This window comes from Tripterygium wilfordii, chromosome 22 (genome assembly GCF_013401445.1).
Source record: "Tripterygium wilfordii isolate XIE 37 chromosome 22, ASM1340144v1, whole genome shotgun sequence".
NCBI classification, from domain to species: domain Eukaryota; kingdom Viridiplantae; phylum Streptophyta; class Magnoliopsida; order Celastrales; family Celastraceae; genus Tripterygium; species Tripterygium wilfordii.
Window position 1 is genome coordinate 7,244,497 of NC_052253.1, and position 24,904 is coordinate 7,269,400.

The 24,904-nt window shown below is 37.1% G+C and overlaps 1 protein-coding gene and 1 pseudogene across 1 annotated transcript; both read right to left on the reverse strand.

The window, feature by feature from the left end:
* Positions 1-567: 567 nt before the first annotated feature.
* On the reverse strand, positions 568-2,969 carry LOC119991474 (annotated as a pseudogene).
* A 77-nt stretch (positions 2,970-3,046) lies between these two features.
* LOC119991476 lies at positions 3,047-7,000 on the reverse strand. Its single transcript, XM_038837822.1, has 6 exons — positions 6,812-7,000; positions 5,970-6,203; positions 4,631-5,879; positions 4,372-4,495; positions 3,701-4,053; positions 3,047-3,600 (listed from the first exon to the last, which is right to left on the reverse strand). Exons 1-6 carry the CDS (start codon positions 6,998-7,000, stop codon positions 3,047-3,049), a joined length of 2,703 nt encoding a protein of 900 aa, XP_038693750.1.
* Positions 7,001-24,904: the final 17,904 nt, after the last annotated feature.

Genomic DNA, 24,904 nt, shown 5'->3' on the forward strand with positions numbered 1-24,904 from the left:
AGTGTTTCAAATGTAAATACAAAGTAGGGAAGAGAGGAACAAAACAACCTGGGTGATCTCAGAAAGAACGTCGCCTAGATGGAAGAGGAGCAATGGTAGGCTCAAAAGTAGCAGTAGCAGGAGCAGCTGGTGCTGATGTAGACTACATAGACAATTGGCGTAAAAGATCTATAATCTCGGAATGCTGACCACTAATAGCAGCCAGCTGGTCACAGGTCTCCATCTGACACAACTCAATGGCATCCAACCGCTCCTCAATAGGACGAGCAGGAAGGGGATCAGCAGAACTGGATGGAGCACTGGGATCTATCGGCTCAACATCAGTATCATCAGCTGGAGGAAGATGATCGGTTCGCAGATTTCAGTCAGCCAGGGATAGACGAGTGATCAACTGTGGAAAGAATAACCGTAACTTCTTCCCCTCGCGCACCTCCGTCGCGCACTATAGCATGGCTCATATAAAATAAGCTCCCACATCAAACCAACACTCATGATGGAAGTAGTAAAGCAACTCCAAAGCTGGGCCTCACCTCTCAGATTTATGGCCATGTGGCCATAAATTCTTCTTCACCATGCTGTCAATAACCCGAGGCGCGATGGAATAGAGCCGCGTGTAGCAGCATGCCTGTTCTTCTGACGGACCGTTGGATCTGGGACCAAGGTGTGGAACATGGTAGTGTGGTCCACCTCTACAGGAGGACCTACATGAAGATCCTCAAAGTAAGCAGTTGGATGGTCAAGAGCAGTACAAATATCTGCAATAGTGAATGTATATGAAACTGCTCCCCGGTCGACTTTTGGCACCTACACAGTATAGCGGGCGGGACCATCCTCGCCCTCTACTAGATCAATCTCGCGTAGAGTACGATAGAAAGCACGGATTAAGGCTGAGTAGACATCAAGCATGAAATATTGGTAGTTCCACAGAAAATTTAGCTGGGCACGACGTAAGTATGCCTTAGCCCAAGCATTCAGTGGCTAGTCCATTATGTCACTGTGTATCCTCCAATCACTCTCAATGCGGGGTGAAGCAAAGCTATCCTCAGAAGGCCGTGGCCGCGGAGGAACCACAGTTTTCTTTTTAGCGCCACGCGCTCGCTTGGGTGAAGGTGGTGGAGTAGTAGAGCCGGATGCCTCAACTGCCTTGCATCGTCCCATTCTGCAAGAAGTGAAGAGAAATGAGAACATAACACAAAAGGTAGATAAAACAAAGACAACAAGTTCCGAGACATTTGGCATTTTCAAATCAACCACTAACACTCTACAATCAAAATCCCCACAAGAACCCATTCCACAAGAGTTTCAACACATAACGCAGCCCTTACCTAATGCAATACAATTTTGCGCAAAAATTAAAAATGTACAAATTGGCACCAAATTCACACAATGCATAACGCAACATGATCAATATATATAAAATGGAATATGGATGTGAGCATACAAAGAATGGTGCGTGAAATTGCAATTTCAAATCAAGAAAATTGGGTGAGGCATTTTATCAAACATGTTGTGTGCACACTTCACAAAGTGCAAGAAACAACTCAAAACTGCCATGGTCCCCTCTGTATTGTAGAGGAAATGGATCTAGAAACCACAAATAGCAATGTACACACTTCTAAGCACTACTTTACCAACCTACCACCAAATTCTAAACAATGCACCAAGGGCAGCACACCATCTCAAAATTGAAAACCTAAAAGAAATAAAAGCATCATACCTGGGATGTAGGGTAGCCAAAGTGAGGAGAGTGAGTGAGTGCAAGTGGAATTGAAAGAAAAATGTAGAAAAATGGGTGATGGAGTACCAGATACCATGAGAGAAGAGGAGAAAGGAAGAAGAATGAAGAAGTTGTGGGGCGCTACGCGGGCTGGGGTTCTTTTAAAACCCTGGCCCACGCGTCCGATCGATCGGTTTTCGCCTCTGTCTCATTTTCAACTGACCTGGTCCGATCGATCGGATTTTGCCTCTGTCTCATTTTCAACTGACCTGTATATCCTGCAGCAAACACTTCATGACCAACCCAGGTAGTTTTCAACATAAGCAAAACATATAAAAACATGAAAATAAAGCAATTTAAAAGAGAATATGGAACGAAGTTACCCCGATTGGGTTGCCTCCCAACAAGCGCCTAGTTTATAGTCGATGGCCCGACTCTTGCTTGCTCAATGTTGTGGATCTTGGAGAGGAAGAGTGACCTTCCTTCCAGAAAATTCAGCTTCATAGTAGGGTTTCAATCTCTGCCCGTTCACTTTGAAAGAAGTCCCCATTGCTCCATGCTTAATCTCAACGGCTCCGTGAGGAAACACCGCGGTAACTAGAAAAGGACCCGACCATCTTGATTTGAGCTTGCCCAGAAATAGACGGAGTCTTGAATTGAATAACAACACATGTTGCCCCACCTTGAACTCCTTCCGAGCAATATGACTATCATGCCATTTCTTAGTCCGCTCTTTATAAATTTTTGCATTCTCATAAGCATCAAGGCGGATTTCATCTAGCTCATTCAATTGCAAAACACGTTGCTCTCCCGCACTAGCCATATCAAAATTCAGAAATTTAATAGCCCAAAAGGCTTTGTGCTCCAATTCAACCGGGAGGTGACAAGCTTTCCCAAATACCAAGCAGAAAGGAGACATGCCAATAGGAGTTTTAAAAGCTGTACGGTAAGCCCACAAGGCATCATCTAGCTTCAAAGACCAATCCTTCCTTGACGCATTCATCGTTTTTTCAAGAATTTTCTTCAACTCTCTATTAGAAATCTCCACTTAGCCACTTGTTTGAGGATGATAAGGAGTTGTCACCTAGTGAGTAATGCCATATTTGGCAAGCAAGGAATTGAATTGCCGGTCGCAAAAATGGGTACCGCCATCACTAATAATTGCGCTCGGGGTGCCAAATCTTGTAAAAATGTTCTTCTTCAAAACCCCTTTTGAATCATTGGTGTGGGTAACGCCATGGCCTCCACCCATTTGGAAACATAGTCAACTGCCATAAGGATGTAGTGATTTCCCAAAGAGTTAGGGAATGGCCCCATAAAATCTATGCCCTATACATCAAAAAGCTCCACCTCAAGGATATTGGTTAAGGGCATTTGATTTCTATTTGAAATGTTCCCCGTGCGTTGACATTCATCACATGAAAGAACAAATGAATGGGCATCCTTAAACAAGGTAGGCCAATAGAAGCCGAATTGCAAGACTTTAGCGGCGGTCTTGTTACCACCAAAATGACCACCACACGGAAATGAGTGACAATGTCTTAAGATACTAATCATCTCTTCCTCCGGAACACACCTCCGAATAACTTGGTCAGCACATTGCTTCCACAAGAAAGGTTCTTCCCAATAATAGAAATGAACAAGATGAAGGAATCTCTTTCGTTGATGGTGAGATAAGTCCGGAGGAAAAATCTCCTTGGCCAAAAAGTTCACAAAATCAGCATACCAAGGAGTTGGAGAGGAATGATTAGCGAACAATTGTTCATCCGGGAATGTTTCTTTGATAGGAATATTGACTTCTTCCCGGCCTTCCAATAATCTAGACAAATGGTCCGCCACCACATTCTCGGATCCCTTTTTGTCCCAAATTTCCAAGTCAAATTCTTGTAAAAGAAGAATCCATCGAATCAACCTTGGCTTGGCTTCCTTTTTTCAATAAATAACGCAAGGCTGCATGATCGGTATAAACATTGACTTTGGAACCAATCAAGTATGATCGAAACTTGTCCAGAGCAAAGACAACTGCCAAGAGTTCTTTCTCCGTTGTTGTGTAGTTAAGTCGAGCATCATTGAGAGTGCGACTAGCATAGTAGATTACATGCAGAATTTTATTCTTCCTTTGACCAAGAATCGCTCCCATCGCATAATCACTAGCATCACACACGAGCTCAAAAGGAATGTTCCAATCCGGAGAAGTGATGAGAGGAGCTGTAGTAAGTCTCTCCTTGAGAGTAGTAAAAGCTTCCAAGCATTCCTTGGTGAAATGAAACTTGACATCTTTCAACAGTTGTTCACACAAAGGCTTTGTGATTTTGGAAAAATCCTTTATGAAACGCCTATAGAAACCCGCATGCCCCAAGAAACTTCTCACCTCTTTAATCGAAGTTGGTGGAGGGAGTTTCTCAATAGTCTCAATTTTAGCTCTATCCACTTCAATGCCATTTTGTGAAATTCGGTGTCCCAAGACTATCCCTTCTTGCACCATGAAATGACAATTCTCCCAATTAAGTTGTAGATTGGTTTCTTCACATCTTTGAAGCACCATGGATAAATTTTTTAAACAAGAATCAATTGATGAACCAAAAACAGAAAAGTCATCCATAAATACCTCAATTGTGCGCTCCACCATATCACTAAAAATACTCATCATACACCTTTGAAAAGTGGCTGGTGTATTGCATAAGTCGAAGGGCGTCCTTTTATAAGCAAAAGTGTCAAAAGGACAAGTGAAGGTAGTCTTTTCTTGGTCCTCCGGAGCAATGGGGATTTGATTGTACCCTGAATAACCATCCAAGAAGCAATAATAAGAGTGCCCTGCAAGCCTCTCTAGCATTTGATCAATAAAAGGCAAAGGAAAGTAATCTTTCCTAGTGGCATTGTTGAGCTTCCTATAGTTAATTCAAACTCTCCAACCGGTAGTAGTCCGGGTGGGAATCAATTCATTCTTCTCACTTTTCACCACCGTGATTCCACCCTTTTTGGGGACAACTTGCACCGGACTTACCCAAGAACTATCCGAAATGGGGTAAATAATTCCCGCATCAATAAGTTCTAAAATTTCAGCTTTCACCACATCTTTCATATTGGGATTTAATCGTCGTTGATGTTCCACCGAAGACTTATAGTCCTCCTCCATTAAAATACGGTGCATACACATAGTGGGGATAATTCCCTGAATATCCTCTATTGTCCACCCCAAAGCCATTTTGTGCTCTCTCAACACTCTTAAAAGCTTGTCCTCTTCCTCCGGATTCAAATTCGAAGAAATAATAACCGGTAGAGTATTAGAACTACCCAAGTAAGCATATCGAAGATGGGACGGGAGAGGTTTCAATGTAAGTGTAGGAGCTTCCACAATACTTGGTTGTGGTCTAGAAGGCAAGACACCAAGAGGTTCAAATTTCTGGAACCTTCTCGGTTTAGGCTCTTTCATAGATTCTAAGCAATGCATAAGCTCCACCGCATCATCATCACCACACTCTAGAGCATCCTCATTCACCAAACAAGTCTCAAAAGGGTCTTGGCAAGAAGTTATAGCATAAGTGTGAGTCAAGATATGATCCACGGTGTCTATGCGAAAACAAGATTCTCCGTCTTCCGGGTATTTGGTGGTTTCAAACACTTTGAATGTGACTTGTTCATCCGCAATTCTCAACACCAAAGTGCCTTTTTCCACATCAATGAGAGTTCTCCCCGTACGCAAGAAAGGTCTCTCCAAAATAATTAGAGTATTAGAATCCTCCTCCATATCAAGAATAACGAAATCCACTGGAAAAACCAATTCGTCCACCTTGATAAGAACATCCTTAATGATATCATGGGGATATTTAATAGATCGATCCGCCATGACAAGAAACATTGTAGTGGGGCTGATTTCATGCAAACCAATGAGCTTGGCTATTGATAGTGGCATTAAATTAATACTCGCTCCCAAATCACATAACGCCCTTTCAATCAACGTACTACCAATAGTACAAGGAATGGTGAAACTTTTCGGATCTTTCTTCTTAATTGGAAGTTTTTGCTGCACTATCGCGCTACACTCCTCCGTCAATTGGACACTCTCATAGTCCTTCAACCTCCGCTTTTTAGAAAGAATTCCCTTCATAAACTTTGCGTAGCTAGGCATTTGCTCCAAAGCCTCTGCAAAAGGTATGTTTATCTGTAACTTCTTGAACACCTCGAGGAATTTTGAGAATTGAGACTCCTTCTTGGTGTTTTTCAACCTTTGTGGGAAGGGAATTGGAGGTACATATGCTTTAACTGGAGGTGCTGGCAGTGAGCTATCAGGCCAATCCAACTCAACTGCAAATCGGGGTTGCACGTTCCTACTCTGGTGCAACTTTTCAGAGTTTTCAGCTTGATCTGCAGTGGTCCGATCGATCGAAATTTGGCTCTGACTCCATTTCAACTTTAGCTGGGATTGGTGTTCGATCGATCGGGGATGATGTCTGATCGATCGGAGCTGGGCTCTGTGCCTTCTCAGCTGCATTTTCCTACAATTCTACATTTTTTAGTTTTTTTCATTTTTTCAGCATCTAGATCAGTAGCAGTTTTCACTAGATTCACATTCCGTAAAGTAATAGCATAACAATGATCTTTCCCTTTCGAATTCACTTTCGTTTGGCTAGGGAGTCCCCCTTTTTCTCTGGATGATAAAGCATTATCTAGTTGCCCCACTTGTATCTCAAGATTTCTAATGGAAGCCCCTTGATTCTGAATCAATGATGCTTGAGTTTGTAATGCGGAATCGATCTTGCTAATGAAGTTGTTTGTGTTATTGGCTAATGCCTCCATACTCCCGGCCATCTTGGCAAACATTTCATCAATGTCCCTCTTCTTCTCTTGGGGTTGAATTTGTTGAGGAGGAGGGTTTTGCACATTCTGAGTATTGCTCCAAGAAAAATTGGGATGATTCCTAAATCTCGGATTGTAGAAATTGGAATATGGATAATTTCTTGGCCGATTGTAATGCCCACCTCCAATAGCATTAGCTTGCTCACTTTGAGAAGAAGATGCATTAGTAATCAAGCATTCTCCGGTTTGATGGCTAGCACCACAATAATCACAAGACACTATAGGCATTCCTTGAACCGCATGCACTCCTTGAGGAGAATTCATCGTTAAAGCATCAATCTTTTTAGCCATAGCGGCCAAGGCGGTCATCACGTCGGCATTTCTTGGATTGCCTTGCCTTTGTGGTGGCCTCTCCGTAGGCCAAGAAGTATTTGTCTTGGCAACCTTCTCAAGCAAAGTTCGGGCCTCCTCCTGAGATTTAGTCATAAAAGAACCACCCGCGGCTGCATCTAACATTTGCCTCATTGACGTACTCAATCCAGAATAAAAGGCTTGATAAACAATCTACTCCGCAAGTCGATGATTAGGACAACTCCTCAAGATAGCATTGAACCTCTCCCAAGCTTTATGGAAAGATTCAAGATCAAATTGGGAAAAAGTCATGATATCATTCCGGATTTAAACCGCTTTCGTCGGAGGGAAAAATTTAGATAGAAATTGCTTCGAGAGCTCCTCCCATATAGTGATGGAGTTGGGGGGAAGTGACATCAACCATGCTTTAGCTTTATCCCTCAAAGAGAATGGAAATAACCTCAAGAGAATTGCATCACGTGAAGCACCATGAATATCAAAAGTAGCACAAATGTGCAAGAATGAAGCAATGTGCACATTTGGCTCTTCGTGAGGAAAACCATGGAACACAACGGAGTTGGAGATCATGGTGATAATAGCCGGCTTGATCTCAAAGTGATTGGAGTTGATAGGTGGATACCGGATACTAGAAGGAGTGGTATCCCAAGTCGGTCGAGCGCATTCCTCCAAAGACCGAGGGTCAAATTGCCTTGGTGGCCCATCTACCTCATTAGCTCCATTTCCACCATTTGCATTATTAGCACCTCCACCATATTATCATTTCTCTCATTCAAACCATTGCCACCAATGGGCCCCGCACCATTCCTTCCCTCCAAATTGTCTCCCATGCCTTCGACCTGGTTATTATTTTGCTCCCATCTAAGCATACGAAACGTCCTCTCAATCTCTGGATCCAAACCAATCACATTCGAGCTAAGAGCACATCTTCCTAAGCTCATACAAGAGAAAGAACTTCTGCAGAAAATTTAAAACCAAATTAGCACAAAAAATAACCTAAATTGACACAAAAAATAAAATTGTCTCAATCCCCGGCAACGGCGGCAAAAACTTGATGTGAATTATTCGTAAGCGTACAAGTCGCACAAGTAATAAAGAGTGAATAGAGTATCGTTCCCACGAAGATATATTGGCAATTTCAATTCAATGTCAATCCAAGAAATTATCACACTAAGATGGAAATGCGAATTGTTGGTTGTATTTTATCTAATGCTAAACAAGTAATTAAGAGATCACTAAATAAATGACAAATTGAGTAATTAACCAAACAACAACAAGAAATTAAGTTTTCAAGAGAAGTAAACACTAGGGTTCCTAATATCACCACCTCTTTTCCAATTGAACTCCATTGATTCATTAATTCTCAATTCTCAATTTAATTGTTGACAATCGATTTCCCAACATATTCAATGTTCTATTCCTAGATACATCAAAAGTGTTTTCAATATAAATCCCTGTTATTCCTAACACTCGGATTCATTTATTGAAAACCCGTTAAGAACAATGGAAATCATGTAACAATTGCATAAGTCATAAACCTATATTCCTATAGTTCATGCAACCTATGTTCTCTATGGACTCTTGCAACCCTATGCATATCCTTTCGGTCTCAACCTAGGCTCAAAATCATCCAAATGGTGATCAAGCATTTGAAAGCAATAAGCATATCCATAGAGAATCAACAATACAAAGAGAGATTCAAGAATAATAAATCAATCTCATTCAATCTTCAAAGAGGGGTTCCATTAGGACCCCTAGTTAGAGGATTAGTTCCTCATAACCAAGGAATACAAATCAAGATCCAAAATGACAGTCATTAAATACAAGAACAAGTAAGAAATAAAGAGAAACCCCTGGATCCCCTTGCTCAAGCTTCAATGGCTGCCGTAGACAAGTCTCCAAAACCCTTGATTTTGCTTCCAAGTCCAAAAGTCCCTAAAACCCTAAAAATCTATGCTTTTATACTCTCAAAAACCTTAAAGTCATTTTTCTAACAAGTCTATGTCGTTTTGAAATGGACCCACTTGATTGTAGGGTAATTTCACAATTAAACATCTTCAATATCGCGAACTGGGATTGGCCGATCGATCGGACACCAAGCCCGATCGATCGGATTTTCTCTCGGGTCTTCTCAATTTCAAAGCTTTCCGATCGATCGGACAATGGGCCGATCGATCGGATTTCTTCTCTGGTTCCAAATTTGATTATTTCCATCCATTTCGCTCCAACACCTGAAATAAGCAAATAACAACTCTTTAGGCAGAATTAATTCCAAAACTACTCTAAACAAAGCAAGATTTCATGTAAAAGAATGTATAATTAAATGTCTATAATTGGCACAGAATAAAATTTTTATTAATCTGTAGTCAAATTCATCACCACCATAGCCAATAAAAATATCTCTTCAAAAGTTGGGATATACTTGCTCCTCGCATATGACTCAATGTGTACATATGCCATGCAACTAATCACCCTCAAATGTGATAGATCTATCTTCTTGCCACATCGTTCCTCCTCAGGTAGTAGTTCTCCTAATGGAACTGAAGGTCTACAATTAATTAGGTAAGTAGTAGTGTTAATCGCATCGGCCCACATCATGTTTGCTAAACATGCATGTGTTCATATTTATCTTTTGCGCTCATTCATATTTCTGTTTATGCATTCAACCACTATTCCGTTGTGGAGTTTCAGGAATTATCTTCTCCATTCTAATCCCATTATGTGCACACCACTCAATAAATTTCTTGTTAGTGTACTGACCTCCATTATCTAACCTCAGACACTTGACCTTAAGCATATCTCATTTTCAACCAAGGTTCTCCACTTCTTGAAGGTGTCATAAATATCCAAATTATTCTTTAAAAAATAGACTCAAACCTTAGTTGATGCGCACCAATAAAGGTCACGTAGTACTTGGAAGCTCCAGGAGATATAACTGGTGAAGGTCCTCACACATTAGTATAAACCAACTGCAACTTGGTAGTTAGGTGCTCTATGTGACTTTGAGAAACTAACAAGCTTTTGCTTCCCAAATATATAGTTTTCACAAAGTCCAATCTTCACTAACTTCACACCACGTAGCTTGCCCTTTGACCGCAAGACTTTCAACATCTTCTTATTAATGAGCCCACGCCTCTTTGTCTTCAATAGTACTCACAAGATTCTCAGAATTCAAAGTCGTATAAAGAATTCTTGACATCTCCATAACTCATGCCAAAGGGTACTTTTAAATCCCTAATACTCCAATGATGGAAATGAGTCATATCAAACTTATCGACATTCTTGGCACTATATCTACCCATTGTTGTCACTCAACACAAATCTACTATAGTTCACATTCCTTGAACAAACAACTCATGCTCTGATACCATTTGGTAGGATTATATTACTATCCCAATTAATCCAAGCAAGAATAGTATGAGATAATAACCAACCAATGGCAGACAACCAGAGAATAAAGAAAGACCACAACAACAATAAAGAAAGAACACAGAAATTATAGTGGTTCACCCAAGGGCAGAGTCAGGATTTCAGACAAATGGGGGCAAAACAATTTATGTAAGGGTTCGGGGGCAGCGCCTCTGAAATTTTTTGCTGTCCCCAAAAAATTGTTTTAGGACTAAATGTTGTTTAACAAACTCACAATTCATCCGTTATGAACTCAGGCCGTCACAGTCATTTGTCTCACTTTGTTAGTTTGTTGTATTTGAGACTTGAGTGTTGAGAGGAGAGAGAGAGAGAGAGAGAGAGAGAGCAATTTAGCAAAGTTAAGTGGGTTTGCACCTTTTATTTTTGTGGATTTTGTAAAGAGGTCAAAGTGGGGTTTAAGACTAAGTTTAATGAATTTAGAATAAAAGAATAATGGGATGCATTTGGAAAAACAATATTTTTTAAAGGGGAAGATTGGAAAATAAATAGTATATATGATATTTTAAAAAAATTAAAGGGGGCAAATTAGAAAAAATTGGTAGTATAATGGTATTTTTCAAAAAACAAAAGGGGGCAAATTGGAAAAAATTAATAGTATATGGGTATTTTTCAAAAACCTAAGGGGGCAATTGCCCTCTTTATCACTCACGTAAATCTACCCCCTGGGTTCACCCGGTCAATTTGACCTACAGACTACGTCCACTGTGGTTGTTAGGCTTCACTATCACAAAGATCAAGATTACAAGTTGCCTCTCACTCTTCTCTTAGAGGTAGCCTCCTCCCTCTCTTTTTCTCTTAAGTGTATTTTATCAAACCTTAAATTTTTTTGCTTTTAGCAACTTATATAGCGTCAGGTGTGAACTTTGAAACAAGTGCAGAGTGACCCACTCAAGCGGCCAACTCTGACACAAGTGCACCGAGGTGGAATTTACTCCACACCTCAACACCCTTCCCCAGGCTTCACCCAATATGGCTCGTAACCCACCTTCAACCTCACAAAATCGGTAATTATGGTGGCCAAAATTCGATTGGGTCCCACTAGTCTCCAAAACATGGGCCCAAGCCCAATATATTTAAACAAGTCCACAAAGGTTTGAGGGCCCACTAACCGTAAAAACTTGGGATCAAGCCCAATCTTCTACCTATTTTCTAGTTCCATCACCAATCGCCCATGTTATACGTCATGTAGCTTAATACCATCAGACGTAATGACAACTTACATTATGCTTGCTGCCCACAACAGACTTTACACCAACCTACAAGACTAACATCCACCTACAATAGAATGTCATATTCTAACACTCCCTTGACAGCCGCCCAACATTGCATCAATCAGCAACCCACCAGGCGCCAACCCAACTTGTGACTTGTCCCTACTTACAGATCAATTACAAACTAGTTTCTTAGGTGTGAATGACATGACTGCTCCATCATGACCCCACTTGACATGTATGATGACCTCAAGGTTAATCGTTCTTTCTTTATATTGTCAATTAAAGCATGCGTGAGTATTTCCCATTAAGGCACTTCCTTCCTATCTTCTTGTAGCATGTGGTAGGTCTATCATTCCTCCAGGCTTGTCTATTCTCATCTTTTCACTACTCTATAAATCTTGCTTTACCACTTTTTAAAGATCACCTTTACCTGTCAAATAACGCACTTGCACAATCCCAGGTTTGTAGACATTACTTTTATCAAAGAGTAAAATGCCACTTATTACAAACGAATCTATAAATAGTCCTTCCCCATCTTTGGAAAATGCATGCACAAATAAACCTAAACACTCTATCCAAATTCTCTACCAAAATACTCAGCCCAAACACATTCCATTACCGGTTTCCATCCACGATCACCTTCCTTCTCATTCCTATTATTGACTTGACCGTCGGAGTCTCTCAGACTGACAATCCGCAGTATGGTCTGAGAGGTTCTAACGGCTTTGCTCTTCGAAGTGTTGCAGGAACCAAAGGTTGCAGACGACCCTACGTGATCAAAAGGTGACTATTCAAAGATTGTACGTTCAGATGCCTACAGTAATCAGTCCTTTAATGATGTTCGTTCCATTGCCATTCCAGTGTCGCATGTGCGCCAAGACTTTTGGCAGCGACTGTTTTCCTCGACCCTGCAAATGTGAGGGGTATTTGTCTTTTATATAGATCAAAAGTCATGAGGGGTGATATATGTGCTTTACCCCTTTAAAATATAGGGTTTTGCGATCGATATTTATATCTAAAAGTGATCAATTGCTTTATTTATCCCTTTCACATTGAAAATATTCAAAATGACAAGTTCTTGAATTCAAAATGACAAGTTCTAACTAATCACATTTTTTTTTTAAATAATTGATTTACCTGTGTTGTTTGAGCCTACGAATTTGTGTGTTTTCTTACATCTCAATTCTCAATCCAATTAGTTAATTCATCCATGGTTGTTTTAATTTTTTGATAATTATAAAGATGTTGAAGAATGAATCCACGTGCATGGAAGAAAAGGAGCGCATTTAATGAGTCCGAAATCTGTTTGGACAGAAAGCACAACAATTTCCGTACATGACTTTGTTGAATCATTCAACAGTGCTATCAATTTCCACGTACGGGTTGAAATAAATTATAAATATTTATATTAAGTAAATTTGTTTAGGTTTATACACAATGCAATGTATTATAGTCAAACAAAAAACAAGAATAGCAAAGTGATCCAAAACCAATAACACGACTATAATGTAAAAGCAAACTATATACTTTGGCCTAATTAAATAAATTCCGCCTACTTGAATTGCCTCACTTATATTAAGTATTTTGACGAGTCATAGGTTGTGGAAGTAGGAGAGTTGAAATTGAGTTCCCAAACTAGAACGATTCATTCATATTCAACTCAACCGCCCGGTACTCCTATATGTTGATACACTCCTTTCAACTTAGACCTAGCAAGAATGGTTATGGTGGTGGACAAAGGAAGAAGGAGAAGATTTGCAGAGGAAGCAACATAAGGAAACACACGTGAAGAGAAACTCTTCATTTCATTCATTCATAAATTGTTTCAATATAGTACTAATGCAAGTGTATATATCAACTTAACCGACTTAAACAAGCCACATCAGCTAATATAACCTAAGGTTCATATCATATATATGGTTCACATCAGCTAATATAACCTAAGATTCACAGTCCTATTATTATATAGAAGTGAGGCTGGATAACTTTTTATACTGAAGAATCTGTGTATATGATCAGTGTATAAGGAACAAAATAAAATTACATTGAACTCACTGTGGTGTACTATCAAAACTGTAGAAAATTAAATTAAGATACATATCAGAGCTTCCCCTCAGTCCCTCAATGGCCGCGTCCACGGTGGCTCGGCCCGGAATAAGCTCGGTTGATAGAGATCACACCCTTCATCAAGGTCGAAGCATCAGAATCATCTCTGAGAGACCTCAAACCCTCAACGTTCACAGAGCATGAAATCAAGGCAAACAAGATAATAACACAAATGACATTGAAAGCTAATACAAGAGAAGAATGAGACTTCATAATTTTTATATTGTTGGCTTCTAAGTCCTGACCGTACGTGTTTGGTATGGTTTTAGAGCTACCTTTAGATATGTACTGCAATATTTCTCCAAATCTGTGTGTATATATGTACACATATATATATATAAATGGAGTCAGAAATCCGAAAAAAGAATAAGAAATATGACTTTTTTTGTAGGGCTGGCTAGCTTGAGGTATAAGGAAGAAAATTGATGTCCTTTTCACATGGATATTTGAATCGATTGGTGTGCTTCAAAATGTGAAAGTCATGGTTTGACTATTGAAAATATTTTGTGCGACTTCAAAGAATTAAACATGATGGAGTCAATACGTCGGTGTCGGGATGTGCTGTAATTTGTTTTATAACAGAGTCCATTTTAATAAATATAAATCACTTAAATATTTTCAAAAAATAAAATAAAATTATAAATGAGTTTTGTTCGTGTTTATGACTCTAACGGTATTTTTTTTTGTCCCAAACAAAATCAAATTTATCACAAAATAGACATAGGATGTTTCGGATCTATATTCAACGGTTCACAGTTTTCATGTTCGTTTTAATTTTTTTTGGGATAAAAAACATACCATTGGACTCGTAATCCCGATCAAAACATATCCATAATTGTTATAAAAAATAAAATTTTATAATGGTCTTAGAGCCATTACAACGGACCCTATTATAAAAAATTTACAGCAGATCCCAGCCACCCTAATTCGTCGGGCAAATAATATATTTTAAGTTTTGTGGGTGATTTCGGCTACTAAATTTTTAACTCCTGTCCCCTTTTTATGTTACCTAATGTGACCACTTCACAGTATAGACCGAATCCACACACACATATAATGAGAATGCATGCTCCCTACTTCCCAGTATATACATACATACACATATATATATATACACATATATATATATATATATATATTCTAAGATCACAAAGCAGTCAAAATGTCAAAGTCTCTCTCTCTCTCTTTGTGAATGGATCTTTAATCTTTCACATAAGTTTCTTGAATGGAACTAAATACTTGTTTATTTAATGTTGTGTTGAGAAGAGTCTCTGATAGAGCATAAAATTAGGGATCTCGTAATCACCGTACATATACAAGTCAATTGTATCTCCTTGATTATATTCATCATACCTAAAGTGATTTAGTTTCCTAACTAAGAAGATTTAGTTTCTCCTTGTAGTTCTTTTTGTGAAGAGTATTTTGTGAAGTTCTTTTTTAATGGCATGCCATAAGGTAAGGATGTTAAATGATCTCTGAATATGTTTACAATATCTATATTATCTATAATAAAATTTAACTAATATTCCGTGGTAGGGATAGACTTTGTTGTGAATTTATCCAAACAAAGCGAATAAACATAAAAAGAAAAAACAAAAATGACATGTAGTCCATCAATTTGGGAGCCCAATAGGTTTATTCCATTGATTTAATTAATGAAATATTTTTATTTCCACTCTTTTATTCCAGAATTCATTATCCAAAATTTATTGTTGTAATATAGATTCTATTGTTTTTTAAAGCACGGTCTAGAATTCATTATTTTAGTTTTGAATTCATTTGTTTTTGAAATTCCATTAAAAAAATAATGTAATTAAGATTTACCCGATAAAACTCATCGACAATGGATCTTGTTAGAAAGAGTTTTATGCGTTGATTCTGAATATGTAATTTCTTTAAAAATCTAACATGTATTTTGAGAGTTAAAACGTTTTAAAATTTCATTTAAAAGATTTGAGCTTCTATGGGCTACCACTATATGGGTTACGTAACATTACTGTAAAAAAAATGTAAGAGAAAAATCAATGGAAAATGACATATTAATACTACTTTCAAAACAGTTGGAGATCTAGGTCCACTCCAAAAAACTTTATCCCTCAAAAGTCTATTTTTATTTTTTACAATTATTTAAATCATTTAAATTTTATCAAATTTCTTTTTTGTCCTTTTTTCAAAGAGGATTAGATCTAATATGTTTTCTCTCTTGGTACTTTCTCTCTATGCTACATGTCACTACATCTTCTCTCTCTACTACATCTCTCTCTCTCATCGTTGCATCTTTCTCTCTCCGACTGCATATCTCTCTTATTATTACATCTTTCTCTCTCTCTCTCTAATCTCTTTTTCTGTCTGCAGTTTTGGTCCAAATATGATTGAGCATTGTGCGTCTCCTTAAGAGGGGTCCAATGGTGGTGGTGGTGGGGCGAACCGCCATCAAAATCAGCCGGATCTTAAGTTTTTTTTCAAAACAATAAAGTTAACCGACCAATGTTACTGTTTTAAAACAGTAACATTATTCGATCAATGTTACTATTTCAAAACAGTAACATTTAGTAACATTAGCCAACTAATGTTACTATTTCAAAACAAATATATCCAATGGTCGTTTTGACCTTATATGGCTGGGCATTGTGTGCTTCAATGAGAGGAGTACTCCAACGGTGATAGTGGTATGGAGAACCGCTGTCGGAATCGGCCGAATCTAAAGTTTTTTCCAAACAGTAACATTGGCCGACCAATGTTACTGTTTCAAAATGGCCATTTTCGATGGCTGTTTTGGGTCATTTTTGGCAGGGCATTGTGCGTCTCAGTGAGGGGAGTTCAACGATAGTGGTCATGTAGGCAACTGTCGCCAAAATAGGTCGGATCTGAGGCTTTTTTCTTGCGGTGGTCGCTGCTTTCCAATTGTTTTTTGGCCAAATGGATTGTTGTTGGTGGTAGTGGAAGGTCGGAATATGTACGTGTTGATGTGAGCTGCAGTTTAGGTTGGATACCAATGGGCGATAATAAGGAGAGAGGAGGGAGAAAGAGAAGAGAAGAGTAGCTGTTGTGGGACGAAAAAGACAATGATAATAAAGTAATTAGCATCTAGTGGTACTTTAAAGAGATAAAGTTTTTTGGACTGGATCTAAATGTCCAAAAGTTTCACAAGTGGTACCGGTTTGAAATTTTCCCAAAAATCAAATAGGATTACGTCACACACGCATATATATATGTATATTGACGTAGCAGCCCCATACAATCTACAAACACAATAATTCACAGAATTAGGGCCCTTTAAAATTTATTACAAGAAAAGAAAGCTGAATATTTGACTATACAAGTTTGAATCAACAAACTTGTAAAAGTAAGAATGATGAATACATGGGGATTGAAAAGAGATCGAGGAGATGAATAATTCTAAATCAAGCCGCACTTGAGGAATTAGGACAAACGTGAGCGCTTACGCATGGGTTAGCCAACATTCAGACAGTATGCGCACGTGGTGCACAATGATGCACGTGGTGCACAATGATCGAGCTAGCGTCAAATCTGTTGAATGTGATATGAAAAAAAAAATACCCTACCATATGTTAAAAGTGTAGAAATTAACTCAAAAATAAGTTGGGCAAAATTATAACTGACACGAATTTTAGGTATGCTATAAAAGAAGTTTTAAGGGTTTTTTTTTATAAAAAAAAACATTTTACAGCCGTGAAGGAGAAGAGAGAACCATTGGTCCTCTTATAAGATGTGAGTTTCACTCATTGTAATCTTCTCTAATATCATGAATAGTGATATGTGATGCTCGCCCATAGACGTAGGCTATTGTCGAACCATATAAATCTCTTGTGTTTTTTTCTGCTTTGTTTTGATTCTCAATCATTGTTTTGGACTTGGATGGGGGATGCAACAACATGGACAGAGATATGTCGTGTGAAACAAAGTCCATTATGAGTGAATGATGAGATAGGGGACAGGGACATAGATATTTCGCATGAAACACTGCCCATTCTGAGTGAATGTCACCGAAATGCGACCATTACCATTATTGAACATGAATCTCCATGGCTGTGTGGGGGGTTATTTTGTAAATCATGATGTATGAGAAAAGCTTCTTGGGAAGGATGAAATGACTTTGGAGAAGAAAGTTTAGTAAAAATGATTCATGATGTGACCAAGAATAACTATGTGATAATACCGAGATAAGTTGCAAAAAGTATCCTGTGAAATGAATTAGTAAAGATTACCACTCTTGATTTGGATGATCTTATGGTTTCTTCTAACTCCTACTTTCATGGTGACATCCAATGGTCGTTGGAATATTCTCTCTCTTTTTTTTTTCTTTCAAATGCTACATTTGGCCAATGTGAGGAATATACCTGAGTGTAGGTCTGAACTTGGTGGCCTTGAATTTATGTCGTAGTCCTCTCTCTTTTTAAGCTTTTTTCTCTCCTCATCCTTTCGAAACCCTTTTTTCTCTCTTCTTTTCTCCTTCCCCTCCCTAATAAGATTTTCCATCCTCTCATTTCTCTCATGCCAAAAGTCCCTTTTTTTCCTTTGTACTCTTCCCTTTCTTTTTCTTTTTTTTCTTCGATGTTTTTCTTCTTTTTCTTTTTCCTATTTTTTTGGTCTATTATCACATATATTCTTGTGCAAATCCGAGGACCTCCATTTTCTCTTTATTGTCTACATTTTGTCAGACAGTCGCCTGTCCTACACCACTGTACCTAATCATGTGTCCTCTTAAATGGCATGGGCTTTGAGATGGATTCGGTTTAGAGAAGTCAGCGAAGAGCCTTCTTTGACTCTTGAAACTCCAATCAAGAGTCCGATCTTTCTATAAGCGTGGGGAGGATGAAGAGACGTGTCTTTGGTTCTAAGGTAAATAGGTATTAATGGTGACCCTTTGTGCTTCTGAATCCCATTTAATGTGAGTTTTCCTATAAAGGAGATAGTCTTGAACTGTTTAGTTAGAGAACTTAAATAATGTGCAATGGATGAGAGGGTTCAAGAGACAGTAAAAAAATGTTCTATCCTCTTCTTGGCAATCATCGGATAGGAATCAAGTCCAGTCACACAGCATTATCGAAGGCCTTTCGTTCTTATTTAGCCAATGGTCTAGTTCCTCTAACCTAGCGGCACTATGTTGATTCCTCTAGCTTTTTGTCGTAGGTGAGAAACCATGAACCATCCAGTCATACCCAAGGCCCTCGACCCCAGTCATACCTTGATAAAGGGCATTGACATACGATCGAATGCTATGTATATTGTAACGCCCCGACCCAGAATGCGTTACTTTTGATACCATCTAAATCAAACCATAATAAATTCAATCATCACACCACCGGAAATTTCGACAGCACCTCCCCATAATACGGAAGATGCCAACCTGGAGTAAACACACAGCAAAGTCACTAATATAATCACAACCTAGGCAGGCCTCCGGCCATCTAACAATTCATATCACAGTTAAATTCTCAATTCTAAGCAGGGCCTCAGGCCACCTAACAAATCATACAATCAATCAAATTCTCACATCTAAGCAGGGCCTCAGGCCACCTAACAATCTCACATAATTTCTCCACACAACAACATATATAATCAGCATCCAACGCAAATAGCAATCCAGCAAAACAAATAAATCGTCAGGACACAAAGTCCACAAACCCAGTTTGGGAGTCCCGATCACACGAAGTACCCTCCCTACCGTCCATCCCCCAGTCAAAATTAGGGATATCACACAACTTCTCAACTAAGAAATATAGATACGACCAAAATAGTAATAACATAAATCAAGTTTAGAACTATCTAGTCCTATCACTCTTCAAGGGTCCATCCATGTCACGCACCCTCCTCCTGATCCACGACCCTGGTACCGGAACTAGACTCACCTGCGAGGAGGAAATAAGAGAAAGAAAAGGGTGAGCGAAAGGCCCAGTAGGGAATAATAAAGAGTAAGTGAATAACATAAGGCTGAAATTTTAAAGAAATGCACAAATGCAACAATATGATAGCTAACATCATGTACACCAAACACAAGTAGATAACCACACCATATGAGATCCTAACTTGGCCCACCGGCATCCCTACACATATCGGGACCCTGAACAGCCCAACGACATTATCGCATGGTGTTTCGAGCACATATGGAATCCTGATCCGGCCCACCGGCATTCCCGTAGTCATGGGAACCCTGAACGGCCCAACGACATTCCACATTTCACATCAATCACAACTAGGAGATATACAGGTCCATACCCGACATCTTCCATGCAATTACAATGCATGTCCAACATGGTTATGCAATAGGGTATACATACAACCTAAATATATATATATATACTACTACATGATGCATGTTCAAGAGTAAATCATGCTTAATGGAAGATTGAACAAGTAGGGTATGCAATATAATTCACATCAAACAATAAGGATATCACAAAGTGGGGTTGTTCTCCCTTAGGTGCAATTAAGGCGAGAACCAATTTTGATGAACATTGGGAAAGAGAAACATTCGTAATAGGATAACATATTCAAGAGAATAAAGAAGGTGGAATTTCCCTACCTCGCACTCCAAAAATTAGCTATGTAAATCAATACTCAACCTTGACTTTTCCCGGCCTCAACCAACCTATTATTCGGTAAACCCATCCTCCAATCAATATACAAACAACTTCAATTTCACATATCTAACACAAATTAATCCAATAAGTCAAGAACCCATTACCTTCTCTTACCCAAAACTTTCCAAGCTCTTGAACTTCTCCTACTCAAGCTTGTTACTCCATTCAACAATAGAATCTAGCAATACAACCATAAACAAGTCTAAATCAACCTATTAAATCACTAATTTCATCTAATTTAAATATTTTCCCCCAAATCTACAAAACCCATAAAACCCTAGAATCCCAAATCACCCAATCTCTAAATACTAGCTTTTAGGTTTAAGAGACTTACCAAGGTTGTAGAAACAAGTAGAAGGAAGGGATTCAAGCTTCCTTTATGCCTCAAATGATGTAGGAACTCATGGATTTGAGTTTGGGTTCAAACCTTGAAAGATTGGAACAAAGAGAGGAATTTAAGAATATGTAAGCTAGAGAGAGAAGTCATGAATCCAACTTGAAACAACTTGAAAGAGAACAATCTGACCTTGATTGATGATCTTAGGTTGACGAGAGGAAGGAAATTTGAAAGAAAATGGGGTTTAGGGCTTGTCTAGGTCGGGTATGTTAAGAGGATTCGTGAAATGGGTGTTTTAAACAATCCTCGGGGTGCATATTTTAGGGAGGTGTCTGGACACCTATGCCTAAAATCACCCTGTTCCAGTTTCTTCTATAACTGTCTGGACAGCTTTTAAAAACTGTCCGGACGGTTACCTCTGTAGTCAAAAATTTTAGTTTTAAAACCACTCGTACACCCCCAAATCACCTGGTATTAATTTCTAATGATTTTATACATATAGATATACTCAACACATGTTGATCCTACGTAATTTCTAAAGAAAAAGAAGTTTGGGGTATTACATCATTTCCCCCTTAAAGAAATTTTGTACCCGAAATTTAAAATGTACCTAGACTTGTGAATAAATGCGGATATTTCTCCTTTGTCTTCGACTCAAGCTCCCAAGTCTCCTTTTCCGTGTCATCATGCATCCACAAAACCTTTACCAACGGTATGGTACTTGATCGTGTGACCTTGTCCTTTCGATCCAAGATCCTCATTGGTTGAAGAGTGTAGCTCCCATCTTCCTCCACTTCCAATGTAGTCCAATCTAAAACATGTGATGGATCCGGCTCATATTTTTGTAGCATAGAAACATGGAACACATTATGAACTTTAGCCAATTTTGGTGGAAGCGCTAAACGATAGGCTACTGGTCCAACTAGCTTAAGAATTTCAAAAGGACCCACAAACCGCGGTGCCAACTTCCCTTGCTTGCTATACCTTTGAATGCCTCGTCATGGACTAATCTTCAAAAATACCTTGTCCCCAACCGCAAATTCCAATGGCCTTCTCCTCTTATCCGCATAGGACTTTTGCCTACTTTGAGCCGTGATCAATCTTTTTCTAATCTTTTCAATTTCGTCTCTCGCCTCCTTCACTATTTCGGGTCCCGATACTACTTTCTCTCCAACCTCCGCCCAACACAATGGTGACCTACAAGGCCTCCCATAAAGTGCTTCAAATGGTGCTATCCCGATGCTACTCTGGTATGAGTTGTTGTACACAAACTCTGTCAAACGTAGGTATTTCTCCCAATTACCACCAAAATCTACCACACAAGCACGTAACATATCCTTTAAAATCTGGATAGTTCTCTCACTTTGCCCATCACTCTACGGGTGATATGGTGTAATGAAATCCAGTTGCGTCCCTAAGACCTCCTGCAAATATGTGTATTGTGATATTCTCATACGTTTGTCTGAGGGGTATTTACTCATCTTGATCAAACAAAGGTGGATCGTGAGAAGAGTCTGAATTTTTTTGGTAAGTGAGTAGAGTTTGAACAATATAGTGAAAAACTTATGTCCATTTAAATAAATTTTTAAAAGACTGAAAGATAAAAAAAAATTCAAATATGTGTATCTTATATCTAAGATAATGAAAAATTCAAATTTGAGTGTGACTATTATTATCATGTAGAATTTTAAAATATATATTATAATTTAACATTATTAAACTAAATATAATAATTTCCAATAACTTACAAATAAATGAAAAATAAAAATATATTTTGAATACTTACCCCAAACAATGAAATCGAGTTCTCGTGTTGCTATGGATTTATATAGTCAAAAGTCAACACTTTTAGTGCTAGTTAAAGTCTTAAGTTAAATTTAATTTAAATGATTAAATGTTATAATTCATAATAAAATGAAATTTCAAAATTAATATTAAATTTAATAATTACTTTTCATAGATATCACAAAATTTAATTTTGCGTATTATATTTATTTCCAATTAAAAAGTGGCTGTAAGTTGTTTGGATATGATTTAAACTATTTAATATAAATATTTAAATTACTTTGTTAACAAATATTTAAAACTTATTAACTAATTTACTTATTTAATTTGAGTTTATTATTTTAAATTCTAGCCATCTAACATTTATATTTTTTATAAATTTAATTTAATTTATCAAAGTAAAATACAAGGCGGCAAAATTATAAAATTATGATTTATTATTGTAGAATTTTCATTTAAAATTGTAAAAAGGTGGCAAAATTTTTAATGCTGATAAAGATAATCATAATCATAAAACTTGTTATGTGCAAAATTTCAAAAAAATAATTATTACGACTATAATTATTATATTGGGAAATTTTCAACAATTTCATATTAATCAAAATTATATTCAAATAGCAATAAAGTGATAAAGATAATAACTAAAAAATGATTGAGGATTAAAATTTTAAATACAATTAGTATCATTATTTATTTAAGTGAATAAAATATTTGTTCACAAAGATGGCTCATGGTCTGCGGGGCAACTATAATGTATATATAAATTGAATAAATAATACAACTTATAAATGTTTTTATTCATCAATGTCACGGTGTAATCATAGAGGTGAAACGTGATGTAGTTATAGTATTTAACATCCTTGTGAACAAATATTTAAATAATAAAAATTATCAATTAATAATTTACATAGTGATTAAAGATAATCATATTTATAATTAAGTAGTGATAAAAGATAATAGTTAAATAATTAAATTATAATTTATATGATAATAAAGGGTATTTATAAATGGTTGTTAGAAGAATAAAAAAAAGCAAATTCAAATATGTTTCAAATCCTGAGAAAATTATTAAGGATTAAAATCATGGGTAAAGTGATAAGGATAAAAACAATATTGTGAAATTTTCAAAATTTTCGTATTAATTGAAATTATATTCAAACATGGGTAAAGTTATAAGGATATATAACAACTAAAAATATAATTGACAATTAAAATTTCAAATACAATTAGTATCATTATTCAAATATGGGTAAAGTAATAAGGATAATAACTTATTATTTTTGGTTGAGAGAATAAATTAATAGATTAATTCTCTAATAAATTAATAGCTTAATTCTACAATTCTTAGAATTAATCAAATCCAAGTGAGAAATATTGCTTGTTTCATAATATTTAATATTTATGTGTATTTTTTATAATTTATATATTCATTCATGATAGAATTATCATAATACATATAACTTTGCTAACGAATTCATTGTTTCTAATTAAGTTAACATGGTCTATTTCACTGCGTGAATATCAAAATTATATGGCCACAAATTATCACTCTCTCCAACAGCAATGAAAAGTAATGGAAATTATAACATCTTATCGCGGAATGACTGCTCTAGTCACTGGTGGAACAAAAGGAATCGGGTTTCGATTCTTCTTCTCTATCAATTTTTCGATTTATTTTTTATTTTCAACATAAAATTTTCTTTTGATTTTCAGTTCCAAGAATGTTGTCACTTGTCAAACCCTGATAAAAGAAAAAAAAATGTTGATTTTGAACCTATTGAAAACACAATTATGAAAAAGAAAAAGAAATAGTGTACAAATGTTGATTTTGAACCTATTGAAAACACAATTATGAAAAAGAAAAGAAATATTGTACAATCTTAACCTTCAATTTTGTAAGTGAAATTGACTGAATCCATAGCAGCCCTTGAAGGATATTTCTGAAAAAAAAATCAATAAAATTATGTTTAGACTCATTGTAATTAGAATATTTATGAATATTAAAAGAGATCGATGCACACTGAATTGTGAGAGGGCAAGCCATATGAATGAGGTGTAAAACCATAATCAAGTTGAAAAAACAATTGAGTTAACCAAAGCTCCTCATGAGAGAGCTAAATATATAAATATTAGTGGGAGTGGGAGTGGGAGTGGGAGTGGGAGTGGGAGAGGGAGAGTGGAGAAACTAATTTTTAAATATAGTTATAAATATTTGAAAAATCTTTGAAATATTGGTTATCAAAACATTTTTTGAATATCTTTAAAATATTTGAAAAAAAGCTTGAAAGTTTAGGAGATATCCTATTATCCACTATATTTTTGATTTAAAAATATTTTATTATTGGTTTAGGAAGAATAAATTAATAAATTAATTAAGACTAAAATGTTGGAAGTTTGGGAGGGAAAAAAAGCTTAAGTGTATCCTACTTTTATATATATATATATAGACAAGATAAGACATGATAAGGTCAAGCTTTTGAAAACTGGATCGGTTGATCGAACTGGGTCAATTGATGACTGGGTATTTATTCGATATGGTAAATTT

What these genes read in the sequence shown, in the direction of transcription:
- LOC119991476 (XM_038837822.1), bottom strand. Translation starts at nt 7,000, where the DNA reads ATGACTAAATCTCAGGAGGAGGCCCGAACTTTGCTTGAGAAGGTTGCC. An exon ending in CACCTCCAGTTAAAGCATAT is followed by an intron (nt 5,880 to 5,969) that starts GTACCTCCAATT and finishes AAGAAGTTACAG; the next exon opens with ATAAACATACCTTTTGCAGA. An exon ending in GTTTCGATCATACTTGATTG is followed by an intron (nt 3,601 to 3,700) that starts GTTCCAAAGTCA and finishes TTCTTTTACAAG; the next exon opens with AATTTGACTTGGAAATTTGG.